At 39.9% G+C, this 23,322-nt stretch overlaps 4 protein-coding genes across 4 annotated transcripts; all 4 read right to left on the bottom strand.

The window, feature by feature from the left end:
• Positions 1–430: 430 nt before the first annotated feature.
• LOC144516138 (odorant receptor 131-2-like) lies at positions 431–2,839 on the bottom strand. Its single transcript, XM_078247336.1, has 2 exons — positions 2,687–2,839; positions 431–1,201 (listed from the first exon to the last, which is right to left on the bottom strand). Exons 1-2 carry the CDS (start codon positions 2,837–2,839, stop codon positions 431–433), a joined length of 924 nt encoding a protein of 307 aa, XP_078103462.1.
• Positions 2,840–4,682: 1,843 nt separating this feature from the next.
• On the bottom strand, positions 4,683–7,218 carry LOC144516139 (odorant receptor 131-2-like). Its single transcript, XM_078247337.1, has 2 exons — positions 7,066–7,218; positions 4,683–5,480 (listed from the first exon to the last, which is right to left on the bottom strand). Exons 1-2 carry the CDS (start codon positions 7,216–7,218, stop codon positions 4,683–4,685), a joined length of 951 nt encoding a protein of 316 aa, XP_078103463.1.
• Positions 7,219–13,817: 6,599 nt separating this feature from the next.
• LOC144516359 (odorant receptor 131-2-like) lies at positions 13,818–15,440 on the bottom strand. The gene is made up of 2 exons (XM_078247586.1): positions 15,291–15,440; positions 13,818–14,582 (listed from the first exon to the last, which is right to left on the bottom strand). The coding sequence occupies exons 1-2, from the start codon at positions 15,438–15,440 to the stop codon at positions 13,818–13,820; spliced, it is 915 nt and encodes a 304-aa protein (XP_078103712.1).
• A 4,397-nt stretch (positions 15,441–19,837) lies between these two features.
• Positions 19,838–23,251, bottom strand: LOC144516140 (odorant receptor 131-2-like). Its single transcript, XM_078247338.1, has 2 exons — positions 23,102–23,251; positions 19,838–20,605 (listed from the first exon to the last, which is right to left on the bottom strand). The coding sequence occupies exons 1-2, from the start codon at positions 23,249–23,251 to the stop codon at positions 19,838–19,840; spliced, it is 918 nt and encodes a 305-aa protein (XP_078103464.1).
• Positions 23,252–23,322: the final 71 nt, after the last annotated feature.

Consider the following 23,322-nt stretch of genomic DNA (forward strand, 5'->3'; position numbering starts at 1 on the left):
TGGGTTACAGTTTGACACCCTTTCCTTTGTCTTTCCTTTCTCTCTTTTCTCCCTTTCCTTTTTTGAAAACCAGATTTTGATTTAATGTTACTTGGTAACATTGTGGTCACTGTAGTTCTAGCGCATCTACTGACTGCAACTAAACACCGTCAGAGTGCGCTAAGGCAGGACCAAACCATTTCATGCAGATACAGGGGGGTGGTCAGTCAATATGGATGTTTACTTTTTGATCAATGGGGATATTTAACTTTTACTGCCAAAAACAAGTAAAAACAAAGAGATCATTCATTTTATTATTATATTTGAAATATATATATATATATATATATATACTGAATGATGATGGTTTAGTAATTTTATATTAGTCTTTACCTAATTTTTGGGGCCCCTGTCAGTCATGGGCCCTTGGAATTGTCCAAACTTTTCCCCCCTATGCGGCGCCCCTGGTTGTACAGAGCAGATATCTTTTCAGGTACTTCCTGAATGTCTTGTCTCGTAGCCCATAAACAACTGGACTGATGAGTCGAGGCAGTACCTGAATAAATATTGCGACAGTGTAGCGAATGGCCAGCACCTCTTTTGGTAACAAGTATGTCAGACCCTGTAGCATGAGATCATAAACGTAGGTGAGCATACAGAGTAGCAGCTGGAAGCCGTGGAGGAGGACAGTGTTCCTCGCTTTCTTGGCATCTTTGGCAGCTGCCTTTGCTGCGAACAGGATCCTGAAGTATGTATACAAAAGAGTGAGCCAAACAATGAGCAAAAACACTAAGTTGGAAACATCTCTCTTCACTGTCAGATTAGAGTTTCTAAAAACAGTGTCTCTGAGACAAAAAACTCTGGAATTAAAGAATTCCAGGGATTCTGTTGCCAAGGCCACAAATAAATCTGGTAGGATCGAGAGTATACTTATCGCCCAAATCAGGCCGATCACAACATACGTTTTCCTGATTGTACAGATCTGGGTGTGGCGGAGAGGGAAGCATATGGCGATGTAACACTCTACTGCCATAAATGCTAGTGTTAGGGGATTGTTTAGACTTGCAAATGTAGCAATCATTAGCAGAATGATACATAGAGAGACGTTAAGAGTGAAAACGATGTAACTCAGGACATGAACGAGAGTAAACAGACTCAGCAGGATGATATCGTTGATCACCAGGTGGATATACAGGATGTAGCGAGCGTTCATTTTGAAAACCTGCAGGGGAGGACACAAGTGATTAGCACTGTACCGTTGATGATATTCAGTGCCTGAATTGGACCATAAAAGGTCCTAGCAGCATAGTTAAGCAGTTGCATGACATAATCCTTGCATTTGTCTTGGATGTATTTTTATTCATAACCATATCCAGGGCTCGACGCTAACTTTTTAAAATGGTTGTCAGGCTTGGCAACCAGGCATCAGCTTTTGGTTGTCGAAATTGACAATATGGTTGCCATGTTTTAAACTGCCTATATTTGGAGCTATTCATTTTTTTCTGTAACTATACCACAAATTCTAATAGTGAAACAATGAGAGAATATAATTGCAATATCATTTCCCATCCCTCTCAAATGCAACGTATCACCAAACTCACCGATCAGATAACAGTTTTGAGTCACAGATCGGATCAATTTTCAAATCAGCACAAAAAAGGGGGAAATGTAAATGATTATTAAAAAGCAGTGACATGCAGCGAGGATTCTGTTACCTTTAACGTCTGTTTCAGAGCATCAGAGAGCAGCGCAGACATTTAGGTGGCACCATAATGAGGCACCGAAATCCTCGTTGCTATACCGTCCAGTAGATACCTGGCACCGGTACCATATTAGCACCGGATTTTAACATGTGCCGTTAAATGTTGTGTTGCGCATGAACGTAGTGTTTAAACTTTACGGAGACAACCAAATACAATATTGACTTCTTTTGAAATAAGAATTTCCAGTTTATTAGGTTTTTATTTGTTTTTATATATTAAAAAACACTAATATTAAACAGGTGGTTGCCAAAGAGGGCAACCAGAGGCCATGACTCGGTTGCCAATTGACTCAATCTGATTGCCATGGGCAACCGTTACTGTCGAGCCCTGATATCTTATAAGTGTATCACTTCACATTCATTTTTGAATGCATTTCATTACAAATGGACATTTTTTCGCTCACCAGCAACTGTGACAGAGAAATATATATTGCACGCACATACATTACATTTTGAAGAGAAAGCCTGTGTGTGAGTTTGTGCGGCCAGAGTTGAGCGTGCATGGAGTCGACGGTAGGCAGCAGTGGTTTGCCAGCGCACCAAGCAAGAGTATATGAGAGGACATATGAGTAAACTACGTCAGAGGGGTTATTATTGCAGGTTATTATGGACAATAGCAAACATGCAAATACAATTATTGAGCACAGAATATATTTTTGTTTGCGAAAACGAATAATTTTTTGCTTGTGTATAATTTATTTTCAAAATGTAATGTATGTGCTTGCCAGACATATTTCTCTGTGCTCAAAATATACAACGGCTTGCTCAGGAATGAAGCACAAATATAACACCATACTAAAGTGAGTACCAGTCCATGTCAGGCATTGATTATATTAGAATATACCAAAACATACTTTTTAATCCTATGAAGTGATGAAATGATTTTCAACTTGGTACACACGCATACATGCTGAATGGATTTCTAGACATAGACGAGACTCAGACCTGATGTTTTGTGAATGTGTACACCAGGGTACTGTTGACATAGTTGATGGAGATGCAGAGAACGACAGTAATCACATTCTTGATTATAGCTGTGGTTAAAGTGTCCCGATACACAGCTGTTGTGAAATTACTGCCAGTATTTGAGAGGTTCATGTGTCGACTGTCCAAATCTGTTTCACCAGAAAACTTTTGGTTACTTTACAGCTGAAGAGAAAAGAATAATAGATTATTATTGATCAGAAGGTCGAGTTCTTTGCCAAACACAAATCACCAGCTGGAACGAAGCTTCTCTTTTAAATACAAAGCTTTACAATGCTAAATGAAAAACATTATTAGATTTGGACTCATATAGGCCATAAAGAGTCAATTCAGTTTGAATAAATATCACTTTTATTGTGTATTTCTCAACAACACACAATTTTTTATTTTATTATTAATTATGTTATTTTTATTTTGATATGTAGTTAATTTCATTACTGACATTTACAAAAAAACACCATAAAATAAAGTGATGACTAGGTCTGTCCTGACTAACACTCGTATGATTTTGTCGACTAATCCATTAGTTGATTTAATCGACAGATCTGTAAAAACTGAGTTTCTCCTCAAAGAATAATGCAAAACACAACTTTAAATCTTTGTTTTTACCAGAGATGTGATTATACATGAAATCATAAAAAAATGACTTGAAATGAGAACGTCTGCTGTGAAAAGACTATTCTCTGTACATTTGCTGTTATTCATTGAGCACCAAAACAGAAACAGTTGACAGCTTTTGAAAATAATAAATAATATATATATATCTAAGCACACAAATAATTTGCATTTCGAATCCATCGAGAGAGCAAGATTCAAACCGTGTTAATAAGAGATATTAAAACGTTTTTTTCCAAATAATTTTAATTCTACAGTAGAGAACTTCGTTCTTAATGTCCAAAATGAGCCATACACACAATAAAAGTAAAATAAAGATCAAGATATGATCACTTAATACACAGATAATAACACAGAAAAATATATGTACCCACCTTGGCAAAGGTCATATGTGGCAATCGCACAGTAAGTCAGATGCCTTTTTAAAATTACTTATGATATAGTATTTGTAGTGTGTGTGTATATATATAGAAGTTAAATACAGTTGTCATGGGATCAAGGTCAGGCTGTGTGTGTGTGTGTGTGTGTGTGTGTGTGTGTGTGTGTGTGTGTGTGTGTGTGTCATCAGTAAGTGAACATTGGGGAAGGCCTGAAACTTTTCATGCAGTGTGTGCGGTATGCCTCATACGTTTTGTTTGTATCCAAGTTGTAAATTCTAGCTAAAATTACAATAAAATTACATTACTGTACATTGATTTAGCAGATGCTTCCGTACAAAGTGACTAGCTGTAAGACTAAATATAATCTTATTTACACCTGTAACTCATACAACAATACGACCACAATCATTATAATATGTCGGCACAAAACTACAAAACAAAAAGCTTTTTTGTTTCTGCTTTGACTGTCCAATAGAAAACCCCGTATCAATACAGCAGCAGGTTTTTCCTCACATTGTGTAAACTAGCTGTGCCCGTTGAAAATGTGCCTGTTTGGGCGTGACCTCTAGCTCACCCATTGGTTTGTGGCTGTGGCTGGTTTGTTGGCTTGACTGCCGTTTTGAAGCCAGCACTTTGCATTTTTTGCGGCCGCCATTTTGGAGCCAGATGTAACCATATGTGAACAAAAGGCGAAGCTCGAGAGAATGTTGTGTTAACCCAGTGTTGTATATGTTCATCTGCATGAAATGCGTTTAGCTGCTGCCTCCGTCCACAGCAGGACATTGCTTAGCTTCCGTGTCGGTACTCCTGCCTGCTTCTTCAAACTGGGGGCGTGCCGACCGCATTCTACTGTAACTAATACACTGACTATGGAAAGGTAGCTCATACAACCACACTTCTAAACATCTGAACTATCCCTTTATTATGAAACGGTGTAAGCATAGCATGAATAAACCAGTACTTTACGGCATCTTTAAAGTTGCTTGTGGATGAGTGTTAGCCGTAGTTGTGCAGAGCAGATATCTTTTCAGGTATTTCCTGAATGTTTTGTCACGTAGCCCATAAACAACCGGACTGATGAGTCGAGGCAGAATCTGAACAAATACCGAAACGGTGTAGCGAATGGCCAGCACCTCTTTTGGTAACAAGTATGTCAGACCCTGTAACATGAGATCATAAACGTAGGTGAGCATGCAAAGCAGCAGCTGGAAGCCGTGGAGGAGGACAGTGTTTCTCGCTTTCTTGGCATCTTTGGCAGCTGCCTTTGCAGTGAACAGGATCCTGAAGTATGTATAGAAAAGAGTGAGCCAAACAATGACCATTAACACTGCGTTGAAGGCATCTCTCTTCACTGTCAGATTAGAGTTTCTGAAAACATTGACTCTGAGACAAAAAACTCTGGAATTAAAGAATTCCAGGGATTCTGTTGCCAAGGCCACAAATAAATCTGGTAGGATCGAGAGTATACTTATCGCCCAAATCAGGCTAATCACAACATACGTTTTCCTGACTGTACAGATCTGGGTGTGGCGGAGAGGGAAGCATACGGCGATGTAACACTCTACTGCCATAAATGCTAGTGTTTGGGGATTGTTTAGATTTGCAAATATTGAAATCATTAGCAGAACGATACATAGAGAGACGTTAAGAGTGAAAACGATGTAACTCAGGACCTGAAGGAGGGTAAACAGACTCAACAGGATGATATCGTAGATCACCAGGTGGATGTACAGGATGTAGCGAGGGTTCATTTTGCAAACCTGCAGGGGAGGACACAAGTGATTAGGAAACAAGACTGTTCAGTTTCAGTGCCTGAATTGGACCAAAAAGGTCCTATTAGCCTAGTTCAGCAGTTGCACGGCATCATTCTCGCACTTGTCTTTGATATATTCATATTCATACCCATATCTTCTTAATGTATCACTTCAAATTAATTTTTGTATGCATTTCATTAGAAAAATTGACATTTTTTGCTCACCAGCGACTGTAACTTGTGGTTTTCCAACATTAGCCGCGCAGCATTTTCACTAGCCACTATTTTGTTTGAAATTATATTACAATATTATGTTATATTAAAGATCATAGTTGACTATGGTGGGATACAATGACGAACTAGATTTACAATCCTTTTAAATGTAAATGACACCAGCCAAATCAATAAGATGTAGGCTATAACACAGCAGTCACGATATATTCAGCTGTGATAGGGTTGTGTGTAAAGCTCCTTTTGTATTAAAACGAACCGATTAAGACAACACAGACGTAAAAAGAGAAGCTTCTTATTGCATACGTGGTACTGGGGTGTAGTAGCTTAATTGAAGCTAGCAGCATCAAGCAGTCAGCAGCTGCCATGTTAACAAGAAGCAGATCGAACACAGCAAAAGTCTGTTGTCCTGCTGCACGCGCACTATACTTAATTTACAAATCTCTTGTCAAAATGTTTTTCTGCCACAGGCTCAAACGTTGCCTCGGCTTCACCCCTCTTGTGTGATCACAGCTGTGCTCCTGTGTTGAGCGGTGGCACGGTAGTCTTCTACTACTACTACTACTAGTAGTCTATCCAGTACAAATTGTCCATGTTAACAGTCAAACAGGACATTTTTAGTTCTTTTTTTAAGCTGCTATGTGAGAGACGCAGTTGCGCAGGTGTTTAGGGGTGCGTACCTACTCACCATAGGAGGTAAGTAATAAGAAGTAATGGTAATCGTGTATGGCTTTATATTTGTGCCTCATTCCTGAGCGAGCAATTGGTTTTTTTTCCTGTCTTTTTTCCATGTCTTCCCCCTCCCTCTTCCCTTTTATGTCTGAGCCTTGATTAAAGGCAGAAATGCCCCAACAATAACCTTAAAAAAATTATATATATATATATTTAGTGTGTGTGTGTGTGTGTGTGTGTGTGTGTGTGTGTGTGTGTGCAGGCAGTGCGTGCAGAGTGGAGAGGTTGAGAGAGACATGACAGCCAGCGCACCAAGCAAGAGTATATGAGAGGACATATGAGTAAACTGCGTGAGAAGGGTTATTATTGCAGGTTATTATGGACAATAGCAAACACGCAAATACAATTATTGAGCACCGCATATATTTTTGTTTGTTCAAATGAAATACATTTTTGCTTGTGTATAACTTATTGTCAAAATGTAATGAATGTGCTCAAAATATACAATTGCTCGCTCAGGAATGAGGCACAAATATACAGTAACATCATACTTTTGAACAAAAATCAGGCACTGATATTAAAATATATCAAAACATACTGTTTAATCCTATGAAGTGATGAAATGAATTTCAACTTGGTACACACACATAAATGCTGAACGGATTTCTAGAAATAGACGAGACTCAGACCTGATGTTTTGTGAATGTGTACACCAGGGTACTGTTGACATAGTTGATGGAGATGCAGAGAACCACAGTAATCACATTTTTGATTATAGCTGTGTTTAAAGTGTCCCGATACACAGCTGTTGTGAAATTACTGCCAGTATTTGAGAGGTTCATGTGTCGACTGTCCAAACCTGTTTCACCAGAAAACTGTTGGTTACTTTACAGCTGAAGAGAAAAGAATAATAGATTATTATTGATCAGAAGGTCGAGTTCTTTGCCAGACACAAATCACCAGCTGGAACGAAGCTTCTCTTTTAAATACAAAGCTTTACAATGCTAAATGAAAAACATTATTAGATTTGGACTCATATAGGCCATAAAGAGATATTAAAACGTTTTGTTTTTTTCCACAACAATGTGATGACTAGGTCTGTGATGACTAGGTCTGTCCTTGATTAAATGAAAATAGTATGAAAAATTACTAATAGTAACAATGTCTGCTGTGAAAAAAAGACTATTTTCTGTACATTTGCTGTTATTCTTGGAACACCAACACAGAAACAAATAATATTTTAAGCACAAATCATTTGCATTTCGAAGCAATCAAGAGAGCAAGATTCAAACCATGATATTAAGAGATATTAAAACTTCTTTTTTTGTTATATATTGTTTCATTCTAGAGTAGAGAAAATCTTTCTTAAAATGTAATGTACAAAATGAGCCATGTCTCCCAATACACAGATAATAACAGAAAAAAAGATGTACCCACCTTGGCAAAGGTCATATGTGGCAATCATACACACAGTGACAGATGCATTTTGAAATTACTTGTTATATAGTAGTTAAATGCAATTGTCATGGGATCAAGATCAGGTGTGTGTGTGTGTGTGTGTGTGTGTGTGTGTGTGTGTGTGTGTGTGTGTGTGTGTGTGTGTGCGTGTGTGCACTGTGCCTCATAAGTTTGGTTTCGAAGTTGTACATTGTAGATAAAATTACAATTAAATACGAGACATTACTGTCTCGTATTGATTTGTCAAATGCTTCTGTAAAAAGTGACTTAAAATAATCTTATTTACATCTGTAACTCAGACAACATACCGACCGCAATCATTTTAATGGCAGCACAAATAACAAACTTACAAATAAAAGTTTTTTTTTCTGTCCTGTAGGCTATCCGCTCTTAGTTGTTAACTTCAGGGAAATAAAGAAGAGTTCGGTTGTCACATTAGTATATTCAGCATACGCACACTATGAAAGACACTCGGAAAGACACTATGAAAGACACAGCGGAAAACATGCTCGAAGTCCACGGACTTATTTGCCTAGTGTTGTTCAGGTTATTAAAATTGTACGCAATTTACAAATTACATCAAATTTGACACTGCAGGCCATCGGCTCCCCAGCAACACTCCCGCCACGTGTGAAGTACATCGGATGAACAGTTCTTGAGATATTTGAATGACAAGACACACAAAATCACCATCAGTTAGTGTGAGTCGACCTGAGACAGGCCAGTTCAGACCACTGCAGCTTTCCCTGCAACGCTCTTAAATAGTTTTGTCTCGTGGCGAATCTTTGGTCTGAACTGGGCTTTAGATGACACTGTGCATGCAGTTTGATCCTGACACTCAGCACAGGGTGATAATTATCTTGGTTTTGGAGGAAACGTAGCAGCAGAAATGACAGGGTTTGACTCCTTAATTATTTTCACTGCAGTCTATGGTTTGAAGAAGACTTGAAACTAGTGATGAGATTATAAAGTCATTATGAAAATGTTTACTGCGACAATAAATATAGTGGTAGTATATAGTAGGCTTATTTTCTCATAGTGTCGTGGGACAGCTGTCCTTGGGGTGTTTGTGTCTGTTTCTCTCTCCCCTTTTCCCTCTCTGTCTGAACAGACACACTACACTCTGCTTCGCCCACTGCCATCCTGTCCCCACCACCAGCGCTGCAAGCTGTCCCTGCCTTCGTTGCCTTTTTTTGTGAACATTCATTAAAAGACACTTAAAACTTCCTCTGTGTGTCCGTGTCGTGATCCTCTGTGTTCTGGGTCTTAGCCACAGCCTTAACACATAGACAGTGGAGTGGTCCTCTGCTGGAAATAAGAAGTCCCGAAGCTTTGATTCATTATTTTTTACAGTCTATAGTTGTAATGGTGTAGCGTCAATATGTCTGTTAAAATTGCCGTTTTTGCCATCATTCATTTGAAAATAGTATTTCAACAGTAAGTTCCACACCAGCTGCAGCCATCACAACGCTCCTCTTTACTTAGTTAGGTTGCTAGCTATGTTTATGCTCACCACAGTGTCACGCGAATGCTCCAAAAGTTGTCTGGCATTGTCTGAAGCTTGCCCTATATTAGATAAACGGTTGCGATTGGCCCGACCTAGGCCAGGTTGGATGGTAATCTATGTGAAATGGAGGGGCACCAGAAGTATTGGCCCTTTGTGCTAGAATATGGCATCAAAATTGACGATTTAATAGTATTTCCGCAGAATCCTTTATTATCAGACCATTTTTTAATAACTTTCGAATTCCTACTACCAGACTATACGAAATTAAATAAAAGTGTCTACACTAGATGCCTATCTGACAGCGCTATAGCTAAATTTAAAGAATACATTGTTATGTGGGCAGCTGTTCTCTTCCCATTCTGTGTCCCTTTCCTCCCTTGTTTTGTCCCCACTTTGTCGGTGGTGTCTGTATGTGTGTGTCCCCACTGTGTTTGTGGTGTCTGCCGGTGTGTATGGCAGACTCGCCTGAAAGTAGGTCAAGGGGCGTGGCTGGAAGACCTACCTCTCCGTACAGCTGCGGGCGCTTCCACTGATTCTTACCTGCGCAGCTGCATCTAATTCCACTATCAACCTGGCAGTATTTATTCCTGGGCATGGCTCTCCATCGGCGCCAGATTGTTGCATCGTGCGGTAACTAGGCTCCCAAGTTGCAGTTAGCTAACTCGTTTGTTTTGTCTCCTTCTTATTATCTCTTGCTCCTGCTAACGTCCTTTATTTATGTTCCGCTCAGACCCACACCACTCAACCTGCTGCCGTGGCGTTCCGTGTCTCCAGCTCATTTGTCTACACTCTGAGTCCGTGGTTGTTTTCTCTGTGTGCTGGGTTTGAACCATAGCCTAACAGACATTCCGACAGCACTTAACTCAATGTCATGCCTTAATATAACAGAGGACCCTTATGTTAACTTTAGTCCCTCCCAAATTGATAACTTTGTAGACGCTGCTACGGCCTGCCTACGGACTACTTTAGACTTGGTTGCTCCTATCAAAAAGAAGATGGCGATGCAAAGGAAACTAGCACCTTGGTACAACTCCCAAACTCGCAAATTAAAACAAATCTCATGAAAACTTGAAAGTAAATGGCGCTCCACCAAACTGGAAGAATCTCGTGTAGATTGGCAAGATATTCTGAAAAATTATAGGAGGGCCCTCAGAAATGCCAGATCAGACTATTACTCAACACTAATAGAAGAAAATAAGAACAACCCAAGGTTTCTTTTCAGCACTGTAGCCAGGCTGACAGATAGCCACAGCTCTATTGAGCCATCTATTCCTATAGCTCTGAGCAGTGATGACTTCATGACCTTCTTTAATGATAAAATTATAACAATTAGAGATAAAATTCATCACCTTTTGCCCACAGCTTCTAATGGCTCACTATTGGGCGCAGGGGGGCTGGAGAGAACGACAGGACCCGATACATACTTAGACTGCTTTTTTCCTATAGACCTTCAACAATTAATGTTAAAGGTCTCTTCAGCTTAGCCAACTACCTGTCTCCTAGACCCCATTCCAACGAGGCTACTTAAATAAGTACTAGGTAAACACCACATTATTAGACACGATCAATATGTCTATATTAATTAATTAATTAATTAAGGTTATGTACCGCAGTCATTTAAAGTAGCTGTGATAAAACCTATTCTGAAAAAACCCACCCTCGATCCAGAGGTCTTAGCCAACTATAGACCTATATCTAACCTTCCCTTTCTCTCCAAGATCCTTGAGAAAGTAGTCGCTAATCAGTTATGTGACTTTCGACATAGAAATAGTATATTTGAAGACTTTCAGTCAGGATTTAGAATGCATCATAGCACAGAGACCGCACTGGTGAAAATCACTAACCACCTTCTAACTGCTGCTGACAAAGCACTTGATTCCATACTTGTCTTATTGGATCTTAGTGCTGCATTCAACACTATTGACCATACCATCCTGTTACAGAGACTGGAATATTTAGTTGGTATTAAAGGAATCGCACTAAGCTGGTTTAAGTCCTACTTCTCTGAGCGATCCCAATTTGTTAATATTAACGATAAACCCTCCAAATACGCCAAAGTTAGCCATGGCGTTCCTCAAGGCTCAGTGCTTGGACCAGTTATATTCTCCTTATATATGCTTCCTCTAGGCAATATTATTAGGAAACACTCAATTAACTTTCACTGTTGCGCAGACGACACCCAATTATACCTGTCAATTAAGCTAGACGAAAGCGGTCAGTTAGCTAAACTTCAAGCGTGCATTAAAGATTTAAAATCCTGGATGACCCACAATTTTCTGATGTTAAACTCAAACAAAACTGAAGTTATTGTGCTGGGACTCAAGCACCTCCGAACTTCGTTACCTAAAGATATAGCTACCTTAGATGGTATTGCCCTGGCCTCCAGCACTACTGCCAGAAATCTAGGAGTTATTTTTGATCAGGATTTATCCTTTAAAACAAACCTCAAGAACAGCCTTTTTCCATCTTCGTAACATTGCCAAAATCAGGAACATCCTATCTCAAAACGATGCTGAAAAATTAGTCCATGCATTTGTTACTTCCAGGCTGGGCTACTGTAATTCTTTACTATCAGGTTACTCAAATAAGTCCCTTAAGACTCTCCAGCTGATCCAGAATGCTGGAGCATGTGTTCTGACAAGAACTAAGAAAAGAGATCATATTTCTCCTGTATTAGCTTCTTTGCATTGGCTTCATGTAAAATTCAGGATTGAATTTAAAATCCTTCTCCTGACTGACAAAGCTCTAAATGGTCAAGCACCATCATATCTTGAGGAGCTTTTAGTACCTTATTGTCCCACTAGAGCACTGCGCTCCCAGAACTCAGAGCTACTTGTGGTTCCTAGAGTCTCTAAAAGTAGAATGGGAGCCAGAGCCTTCAGCTACCAGGCTCCTCTCCTGTGGAACCAGCTCCCAATTTCGGTTTGGGGGGCAGACACCGTCACCACATTTAAGAATAAACTGAAAACCATCCTCTTTGATAAAGCCTATAGTTCGGGAGTGAGCAGTTGCAGCGTCCGCCTAACCCGGCCCACCTGCTTCTCTTCATTGTCATCAGATTTATCTATCATATGATAGATAACCAGTGGTTCCCAACCTTTTTTCCTTGGTGCCCCCCCTACTTATGTCTAAGAAAAGCTGAGCCCCCCCTCCGAAACTGAAGTTGAGGCAACTCTCGAGATAGAACCTTACTTTCTTTTTTGAAACAGAGGAGTTATCAGCACTTTTACGTTTCTCCGCCAAGTTTCATTCATAAAATAGTGATGCCGTGGCGGCAGGAAAAAATGAGGATGATAGCAGCTAGCAGATGACCTGATGACAGCAAGGGCCACAGGTTAAGAGGTCCCGGAGGTTTGGCCTACTAAGTAGCCTGCCTACAATTTTAAGCGAGAACAAAAATATATAGTTTTTATACAGACTTTTGTATACATTATATATTCTAGTGTATTATCATAATTTGTTTAACATGTGCAAATAGTTTTTTTTTACCTCAACCTCAAACCAGATAACCCCTGTGATCTTTTCCGCTCCTCTAAGGGGTCTCCAGACCCCAGGTTGGGAACCACTGATATAAACAATAATATAGTGAGAGTAGAGGGAGGCAGGCGAGTACAGCCCGTTCCGGCAGGGGAGCGTTCAAGCCCGATCCGGCACCTCTCTTTAGCCTGCCTCTCTTAGTTATGCTATTATAACTCTAGACTGCTGGGGAAGTTCCTTCCTTCCAAGGACACAATGAGCTGCTCTCTCTTCTCTCTTTCACTTGTTTCCTTTTGTGTCCATCATAGTCCCAGAAATGCTTGTTACTAACCTAGCTCTGGGGAGTTTACTCCCCGAAGTCCTTATGTTTCTTCTCCACCCAGAATATCGCCTTGGAATAGGGTGGCACCAAGACCTGGGTCTTGGGTGCAGCTGTCGCTGTGGACTTACTGCACCAAGCTACGCTTTGCGATTCCCTGCAGTGTCCGGCTGCATCCTGCTGCGTCCTGCCGCGTCCACCCATGCTCTGCCGTGCCACACTACACCCCATAACCCCCTGCTGTGCCCTACTATGACATGAACTACTACGACTACCATTGTGGTCACTGTTCCACTATCTTTATTATGACTATTATTGCCACTGTTCATCACACCCCCAACCGGTGCCGTCAGACACCGCCTACCAAAAGTCTGGGTCTTTCCCAGGTTTCTTCCTAAGAGGGAGTTTTTCCTTGCCACTGTCGCAATAGCTACCGCTAATACTTGCTCTTGAGGCAATCACTGTAATAGTTGGGGCTTTGTAAATTACAGAGTGTGGTCTAGACCTACTCTATCTGTAAAGTGTCTTGAGATAACAGTTGTAGTGATTTCATACTATAAAGAAAATTGAATTGAATTGAAAACAGGAGCTTACATATTTGTCTAACTCCCAGAATAATTGGAGCCTGAAGTTGTGCAAACTTTCCTTTTTCTTTGACTTTTATTGAAAAGACCTATGTTTTACAGTATGCTGACTCTACACAGATACTTTTTCAAGTACTTCCTGAAAGTATTGTCTCGTACCCCATAGATGATTGGACTAATGGATCGTGGCAGGATCTGTACAATAATATAGCAAGCAAACAGAGAGTCTGTGTAATTATTAGGAAACCATTGCTGCAGAACAGTTAAAAGCTGGGGTGCTACATATGTTGTCATACACAAGAGCACCTGAAACCCGTGGAGGAGGATTGTGTTTCTGGCTTTTTTAGCATCTCTGCTCGCTGTTTTTGCAGTAAATAGAATTCTGAAGTAAGTGTAAAAGATAGTGATCCAAACTAGAACTAGAAACACTGAATATGTAATGTCTCTTTTTTTGATAATGATGGGATTTGGAAAAACAGTTTGTCTGATGCAGAATACTTTGGAATGAAAGAAGTCCAGTGGCTCTGTGGCCAAAGTAATAAACAGATCAGAAAGAACAGACAACATGCTTGTTTTCCAGATTAAACCAATCAGCATTAAAGTTCTCTTGACGGTACAGATCTGCACGTGGCGAAGGGGGACGCAGATGGCGATGTAGCACTCCACCGCCATGCAAGCCAGGTTCAGAGGAGTGTTTTCTGTGGTGAAAAGAGCAAACAGGATGAAGATGCAACAGAGGGAGACATTAATTGTGTAGATGGTGTAACTGATGACAAACAGGATGACGGTCAGCGTCACTTGGAGCATGTCGTTGACCACCAGGTGAATAAAAAGGATGTAGCGTGGATTCATGTAGAAGATCTGGAGGGTAGAAGTATGGAGGAACGTTTTAACAACAGAGGGTAGATTTTTTTAGTATTGACATTAGCAAATATTTACTTTCAATCTTTGTGCTAACATTTGCCCCATTTACAGTCGGAATTAACATGTGTTCCAAATCTGGATGCTGAGTGTAGTGGAATGGCGTCAGTCATTTTTAAATCACTTTTTTGCATGGAAAGACATGAGAGCTACTGTTACTTCATGTAGCTTTTGTCACACTTGCTTGAGCTTACAGGAAGAGGCGGGGTCAGGTGACCCATCAAGTTGCAGCTGTGAACTTGCAGTTTTCTATGTCCAAACAGCATATCCAGATACAGATTGCATGTTAATGCCAGGTATAAATGGTGAACTTTTACTTTGTGCCACTGTTGTATCAAAAGTTGACAAATCTATACATAGTTGTCTATATGTAGACATGCATTGTCACCACTCAGACATCAAGGAGTGGATATTTTAGATCAAATGAGTGATGCTTTCTGTGTTGGATGTATTTGGTTAAAGTGTAGTGACTGACTGTTTCACTAACCTACCTCATCTTATTTGTGTTTAAGAATTATCACTAACATTTAATGTATGTGTTATTGAAGAGTAAGGTCTATAGAGCTGATGATGTGAATATTCATTTCTACCAAATATCTAAAGTAAATTATGTTTTACTGGTAGCACAGCATGAAAAATGTATCAGACCTGGTGTTTGCAGAAGGTGTGAATGAGGCCTGCATTGATGTAGTTGATGAAGATCCCGAGAACCACAACGATCACATTCTTGGTCACGGCTTTAGAGAAGGAGTCTCGATACTGTAAGACCGCCGTTACGTTGGCAGATGTCACGTTCATCTCTCAAGAGAAAATAAGATGATTCAGCACCTAAGAAACAGTAGCTGATGTCTAAGGGCTGCAACAGATTAGTTTCATCATCGTTTAATGCGTTAATTATTTTCTTGATTAACCGATAAGTTGTTTGGTCTCTAAAATGTCAGAAAATGGTAAAAACAAATGTGGATCACTGTTTCCCAAAGCCCGAGATGACGTCCTTAAATGTCTTGTTTTGTCGACAACTCAAAGATATTCAGTTTACTGTCACAGAGGAGTGAAGAAACTAGAAAATATTCACATTTAAGAAGCTGTAATCTGATGACTTTTGTTTTATTAAAAATGACTCAAACCGATTAATTGTCTAAATAGTTGGCCAATAATTTAACATTTGACAACTAATCGATTAATCTTTGCAGCTCTACTGAAGTCAAAACCTAAACAGATTACGAGAAAATATTACCATTACAAGATCAGGATTTGGGAATTACAAAACATAATTATTTATAAAGCAAAAGCTTTGAAAATAGTCTAACATATTGTTACCAATTTTTTGAAATCAACCAAATCATGATGAAACAAAGTAGAAACAGCTGGATCTTGTAAAAAGTCAATCACTCAGCGATAACAGCATTAGAGACAGAATAACTGACCTCAGGCAGAAGATCAGAGCATCAATCTAAAAGATGAAGAAATAAAGATTTACTTACAGGAATTGACATTGATGCATTAAGACTCATTCAATAAAAGTATGATCTGGGAAAAAAAGAATGAAGGATAATGAAAGAAGCTACTCATTCAGTTTGTTAAAGTTTTACCAATAAAGGATTTTTAAACCGTGTCCTCAGTAGATTTAATAATGTAATAATGTACATTTTATTTGCAAATAATTTGTTGTCGTCTCACCCAACAGTCAAAATAGTGTTTTAGAAATGTGAATGAGGGAAATGAAAAGATAAAAAGTTCTGCAACAGGAAAAATGTATCACATTTCACAATTGTTGAAAACAGACCTGTGTACAAATAACCAACCAACAGAGCTGGTGACTACGAGATGATATACAGTATCAGTTGGGAAGTTAAAGAGGCACGAGTTAACTGGGCTTGTAGTACTTCATGTGACAGTTGTAGTAGATAATTAACCACAGTTACTTACCTAAGTTAATGCATTTAGACAGGGACACCAACATAATGACTCCAGTAAATCTCTGTCCTTATATGTTCAGGATTCAGGGGTGTGTTTGCATGTTACACTGTGTGTGTGTGTGTGTGTGTGTGTGTGTGTGTGTGTGTGTGTGTGTGTGTGTGTGTGTGTGTGTGTGTGTGTGTGTGTGTGTGTGTGTGTGTGTGTGTCTTTGTGTGTTGCCTTGACTGCATCCTAATGCAGAAAGGAATAGAGCTCAACAGTCCCGACCCTCCTCTGAGAGACCTTGGGTTCCGGAAGTAAATTTCCTATTCATTTCTCCGATTGACGTCTGGAAAAATCCGTATATAAAGAGTTTTAGACCATGCCTTAGGCTAACCAGGTGGTACGGGACTCATAAGCATACAACGTATCATTTTGAGTAAAAAAATTAACAGAAAATCCCATAAAAGTCAAAGGTACAAGACTGTGTACATATCATCATTCCAGAGCGAAGGAACTACTCATCCCATAAACCACCGTGCAATACTGAATAAAGGAAGCTACGTTAGTTTAGCTAACAGCTAATTCGGCTAACTGCTAGCTGAGACAGCATGTAATAACTTTAAAAGACCCTCAAAATAAAATCTGAAAATAACCGTTAAATATATAACGTCTGTTACATCAGCCGTAGCCGGCTTTAACCAGTGTTACGTTTGAGTTAACGTTATTTTAGACTGAATCAAGCTGTCAGCTAGCGGTTAGACGAATTAGCTGTTAGCTAAACTAACGTTAGCTTCCCTGCAGAGGCTAACGGCAGAAGCGTGGAACAGATCGTGATTCGTGCAGTGTCGTAAATCCTCATGACGGATCGTGCAGGCAGCACAGATCGGGTACTGACACCCCCCCCTCCTCACCAGCATGAGTTCCACCAATCAGAGGCATCACTGTGGGATTCTGGGATTGGTCAGGATTGTGGGTAATGAAGTACTTATCCAAGACTTCGCGAATAAAAGACATTTATTTCAAAACAAGGGTAGTGCCCCATGATTTTTGGCGTCTATATGAGCATATACAATCGCTGAGTCATGTCTGCATGCTGGTTTAAAGTCTACCATCGATGGTAATGATTTTATGGCTTATACTCCAATTTGTCAATGAAGAAATTGCATTGTATTTTTACTTCGCTGTGGGCGGGACTGTTGAGCTCTATAAGAGAGCAAAGAAAACATTATTGACATTTTTCATTTATTTTAACATGTCATTGATTAAAACAACAGATTATTTGGACAACAATAAAATATTTGCAGATATTACAAAGTCTGCCACAATATGATTTTGATTTGATATAGTTCATGGGCCTGCGATCGATATGAGATAATATCATTTCAACGCATTCTCATGAGCGTGTCTGTACAAAATCATACGAAAATGTATGCACAGCAAAATGTAAGCTATCGTACGAAACTAGGAGACTGCCTGCTGGTCACGTGACGCCGGCTACAGTGGCTGGCTACAAGCTCCATGACGCTGAGCAGAAGTTGCTAGTTGTTTAAGTCGCTACAGACCTCCGTCTGAAAAAAAACGTGAAATGCTTATGAATTATTATTAACTTTTCGTAGCTTTTTGAATGTATGGATGATGAAAACAGGCTTATCAAATCACCATTCAGCACAATCAGTTAGTTTTATATCAGCCAAGTAAAGTAACTAAAGATACTTTTATATTAAGCTCTTCTAGACATTTAAATGAAAAACAAACTATTCCTTTTCATAGAAGGAAAAAATATGAAGTGGGAATTTCAAAATAAAGGCGCATTCTGTATCAATATTTACATTCGATGATTTTGGATCGTTAATCATTGAATCGATCCAGATCCAGGTATCGTTACACCCCTACCAATCTGAGTATTCTATTTTTCCAAACTTGTAGTTACCATATTTTGCATATTGTACAGCAGTCTATCAGAAACACTCAATAACTTGACATACTGTACAGCTTCCACATGTAATGAACCATGTAAACTTAGCACAAAAAGTAAGGAAATTTGTGTTTGGTAGATTATTTCTCTGTGATAACAATGTTTTTTGGCAGTAAATCTTATACCGTTGGAAAGCCTGTTTAGTTTTTTATTTATTTATTTATTCAAGACAGTGCACATTAATGAACAATCATTTATAAAATAAAACATTTCTGTACAGACTGTAAATGAGCCAGGTTATAGCATAAATGCTATTTTTCACCTGTAGTCCTGAAGTTCCCTTTCAAATGGTGCCCAATTTGTAAGGAACATGCATTTTTGGGATGAGCAGCAGCGCTGAGTATGTGGGTTGCGCCCATGAAAAATTTGCCAAATCTTCTCTGCCATTGCCAAACAGGTTATTTTGCTGTTGCTATTGACACTTGTTTTGAGCTTCTAGTACCCCCAGGTGCTGCCAATCAGGTGCCTGATTTAGAGATGAGATTCTGCAACCAGTGGCAATCCCATATCTCCACAGTCTGGGACTGAACGCTATCCTCCAAGATGACAACGCTTGCCCCACAGGGCGGGGTTTATCAGAGACTACCTCCAGAATGTGGGAGTGGAGAGGATGGAATGGCCTGCCAGCAGTCCTGACCTCAACCCCATTGAACACTTGTGGGATCAGCTTGGGCATGCTGTTCGTGCCAGAGTGACCAACACAACCACGTTGGCTGACTTGCGACAAATGCTGGTTGAAGAATGGGATGCCATCCCACAGCAGTGTGTGACCAGGTTGGTGACCAGCATGATGAGGAGGTGCCAGGCTTCCACACGCTCCTGAGGCTCCTGTTTGTGAAATTAAGAAATTGTTAAATTGCCAATATGTCTTGTTTCTTCAAACTTCAATCATCCAATCCACCAAACGAGTCAATGGCAGAATAAGGTGTTTGGCATTGGCAGAGAAGATTTGGCAAATTTTTCATGGGCGCAACCCACATACTCAGCGCTGTTGCTCATCCCACAAATGCATGTTCCTTACAAATGGGGCACCATTTGAAAGGGAACTAAACAGGCTTTCCAACGGTATAAGATTGATTGCCAAAAAGCATTGTTACCACAGAGAAATAATCTACCAAACACACATTTCCTTACTTTTTGTGCTAAGTTGATAAGTTTTGATTCACACAAGTTTCTAACAGCTGTTTGAACTTTACAGTGTCTGCATGTTACTTGGCCGAATGAACTCAAGTGTAAATGCAAGAAAAGCACAGGAAGTTGTTTAAACAGACAAATGTTTTTACCTTTAGACCTTGTTATAGTCAATATGTGCTATTGCTTAATATGTGCTGATTTTATATAACAGATATCTTTTCAAGTACTTTCTGAAAGTCTTGTCTCGCATTCCATAGATGATTGGACTAATGGATCTTGGCAGGATCTGTATAATAATATAACAACTAAAAAGGGAGTCTGTGTAGTTCTTAGGGAACCATTGTAGCAGAGCCTCTTTTAACGGGGGTTCTGCATATGTTGCCATACACAGCAGCACTTGAAACCCATGGAGAATGATTGTGTTTCTGGCCTTTTTAGCATCTTTGCTAGCTGTTTTAGCGGTTAACAGGATTCTGAAGTAAGTGTAAAAGATAATGATCCAAACTAGAACTAGATACACTGAATATGTGATATCTCTCTTCTTGATGATAACTGGATTTGGGAAGACAGTTTTTGGGAGACAAAAGAGTCGGGAATAAAAGTAGCCCTGTGGCTCTGTGGCCAAAGTGATGAACAGATCAGCAAGAGCAGAAAACATGGTTGTCGCCCAGATTAAACCAATCAGCATTAAAGTTCTCTTGATGGTACAGATCTGCACGTGGCGAAGGGGAACGCAGATGGCGATGTAGCACTCCACCGCCATGCAAGCCAGGTTCAGAGGGGTGTTTTCAGTGGTAGAAACGGCAAACAGGATGAAGACGCAACAGACGGAGACATTAATATGGTAGATGGTGTAGCTGATGACGAACAGGATCACAGTCACTGTCACTTCGATCATGTCATTGACAACCAGGTGAATGAAAAGTATATATCGAGGATTCATGTAGAAGATCTGGAGGGTGGGAAGAAAAGCACAAAGGAAGAGAAAGGGTTTGACAGCTTTAAGTTTGAAACGGAGACATGCTCAAAAGTTCTCAACCACCAGATGTAAATAATTTACATTTGTTAAACATTTACATTTATTCAAGATTTTCTCTTCCATGTGCCGAACATTGTTTACCGTCAAATTACCAAGTTGAGACACAAAAATGTAGTTGGAGTTGAGAGGCGACGTCTAAGAACTGATTGATTATCTGCATATGAATGCAGATAAATTTGAAAAATCTAATAAAAAGCTAAATCGTTGATGGACGATAGTCAATGAGCTTGCATTTCAGCCAATGAATTCTGCCTTTTTCTACAGAAGTCTATAAGAAAATAACCCTACTTCTCACTTGATTTATTACTTCAGTAAACATTTTTCTAGTTTCAAGTCTTCTTATATATAGCATGATGTTCATTTAGTAAATTATGGTCCCATTTATTCTAAAACAGACGATAGACTTTAGGACCTGTCAATCAGGACAGAGCCAAGCTACCTTGCTACCACGAGCGTTAGCAGGTAACTTAAAGGGATACTTCACCGATTTGCATTAAGCTTTGTATCAGTACTAACCCGGTAGAAAATTTCGAATGACTGTGCTTCCCTCCCTCATGTCCCCCTGAGATGAAAGATCTCTGTATTGTGTGTTTAGAAAAAACCCTCTAATGATGCAAAAATCATCATTTTGCATCATCAGAGGCTTTTTTGGCCAGAGGCTAGAGACTCCAGCCAGTAGGAGCTAGTTCTGCATGTTTTCAACCCACCCATAGGGGTTGGGACCTCACACCCAGAATGTCCAAATAGGATCAGCCATCTTGAAGCTAAGCTAACCGGCTCTTGCTCTGTGGAGAAAGCTGAGTAGTAGGCTAACCACGATGCATGAAGGTAGTTTGGAAGATGATATGGCAGGAGGGGATTTTGAAGATCTGGTGCGCGAAGCCGATGCTCGTGGCTACCTGTACAAGCAGCAATACAGCGAGGAACAGTTGCTGGATGATGGAGAAACAAGAGGCGGCCTGAGCAGCTGCTGTAGCAGAGGAGCGAGACCTGCATGGCGGTCAGGAGGAAGGGCCTGGGCAGACTCGAGCTGGGGCGGACTGGTGGTGTCAGTGCTCTCGCTCTGCGCCTATGGACGCATAGGCCGCCAGCATGTGTAACAGAGCACCCTAGCTTTGATCGACACATGGACAGGGGGATCCTGGAAACTTATTTCAGGATCCCGAAGGTGAATTGGAAACGCCAGCCAAAGCCTGCAGGGACAAACGGACTCCTGAGTATAAAGTGAGTATTTCGTTTGTATTTCACGTTATGTACAGAGTTTAGAGACCCATTATCACAACGTTCTTCCCATGTAGTCAGCTGAACTATCGTTGTTATATTTGCATCTATGCTAGCCTACTGTAGGTGCAAATAGCTTGCATCGCTAACGCTTACTGTTTTGTACACAATATCGCCTAACAGTCTATCGTCACTTCGTGGAATGGGTCCTGCAAGGCCAGAGACTGGGGAAAGCATATTGTCTTGTTTTGCCTGCCTGTGTTGTTTAGGACATCAGACAGAGATATCCAGCTCCTGATGGGCAATACTGCGGCTATAAAGAAACTGCTGAAGCTCTGGATGAGTGTAAAATTGTTCATATTATGTTTTCTAATTAAAAGTTCAAACTCACAAAGGTTGTGGTTCGTATTATAGTCTGTTGCTCTATTAAGTATGTATTAGTATGTATTATTCATTTCCCTCCGATACTGTCCTCCATAACCGGTAGCCGTGGCTTGGGAGTGGCCTCGTAAGGAAATGAAGCAAGTGCATTCTGGGAGTTTTTGTTTTTCGTCCACATGAGCCAAAAATACATTTTCTGGCTTTTCTTGGTCTAGAAGTCACCAACTTCAAAAATTATTTCACATTTCTACTACATAAATGACCCAATTTAAATACATATTAATCTTTCCAGCGGTGAAATATCCCTTTAAGGAAAAGCTTGCTGATTTTCTGTTCTGCCGTACATGAAGATAAATGGCGCCATTACCCGGAGGTCCCCATTTACCTGCTGGTAAATCTCCACTGGATGACTCTCTTCAGAAGGGTTTCAAATTGTCAACTTTCCCCCTTTAGTATTTAGCTTAGTGCATGATGAGATTGATGCGGATGTACAGGTTAGTTGACTCACTGAAATAATAAATGTCTTCTATAGTCATGAAAAACATTAAATTAAAAGTTAAGTCATAGCACTCGCTACAGCAGCTTCCATGTTAACTGAAAATGGCACAATGGAAACTTCACTGTCCCTGATTGTTTAGGACAGACAAAGGCAAAATCTTCCCACACAAGAAGAAATCAGTTAACATTAACACAATGTAAAGCTGAATTACTGAAGTCAAAGGAAATAGCAGGCTACTGAACTCCAGCCAGACTTAACAAATTTAGTTTTCATATTGTTAGTGCCTGCATGTCAAATGAATATCAGACCTGGTGTTTGCAGAAGGTGTGAATGAGGCCTGCATTGATGTAGTTGATGGAGATCCCGAGAACCACAACAATCACATTCTTGATCACAGCTTTAGTGAAGGAGTCTCGATACTGTAAAACCACTGTCACATTGGCAGATGACGCGTTCATCTCTATTAACTGAAAAGAAAATATACATACTCTTCAGTTATAAGTAAGCATTTACAGCAATTATTACATAC

This window comes from Sander vitreus, chromosome 4 (assembly GCF_031162955.1).
Source record: "Sander vitreus isolate 19-12246 chromosome 4, sanVit1, whole genome shotgun sequence".
NCBI classification, from domain to species: Eukaryota; Metazoa; Chordata; class Actinopteri; order Perciformes; family Percidae; genus Sander; species Sander vitreus.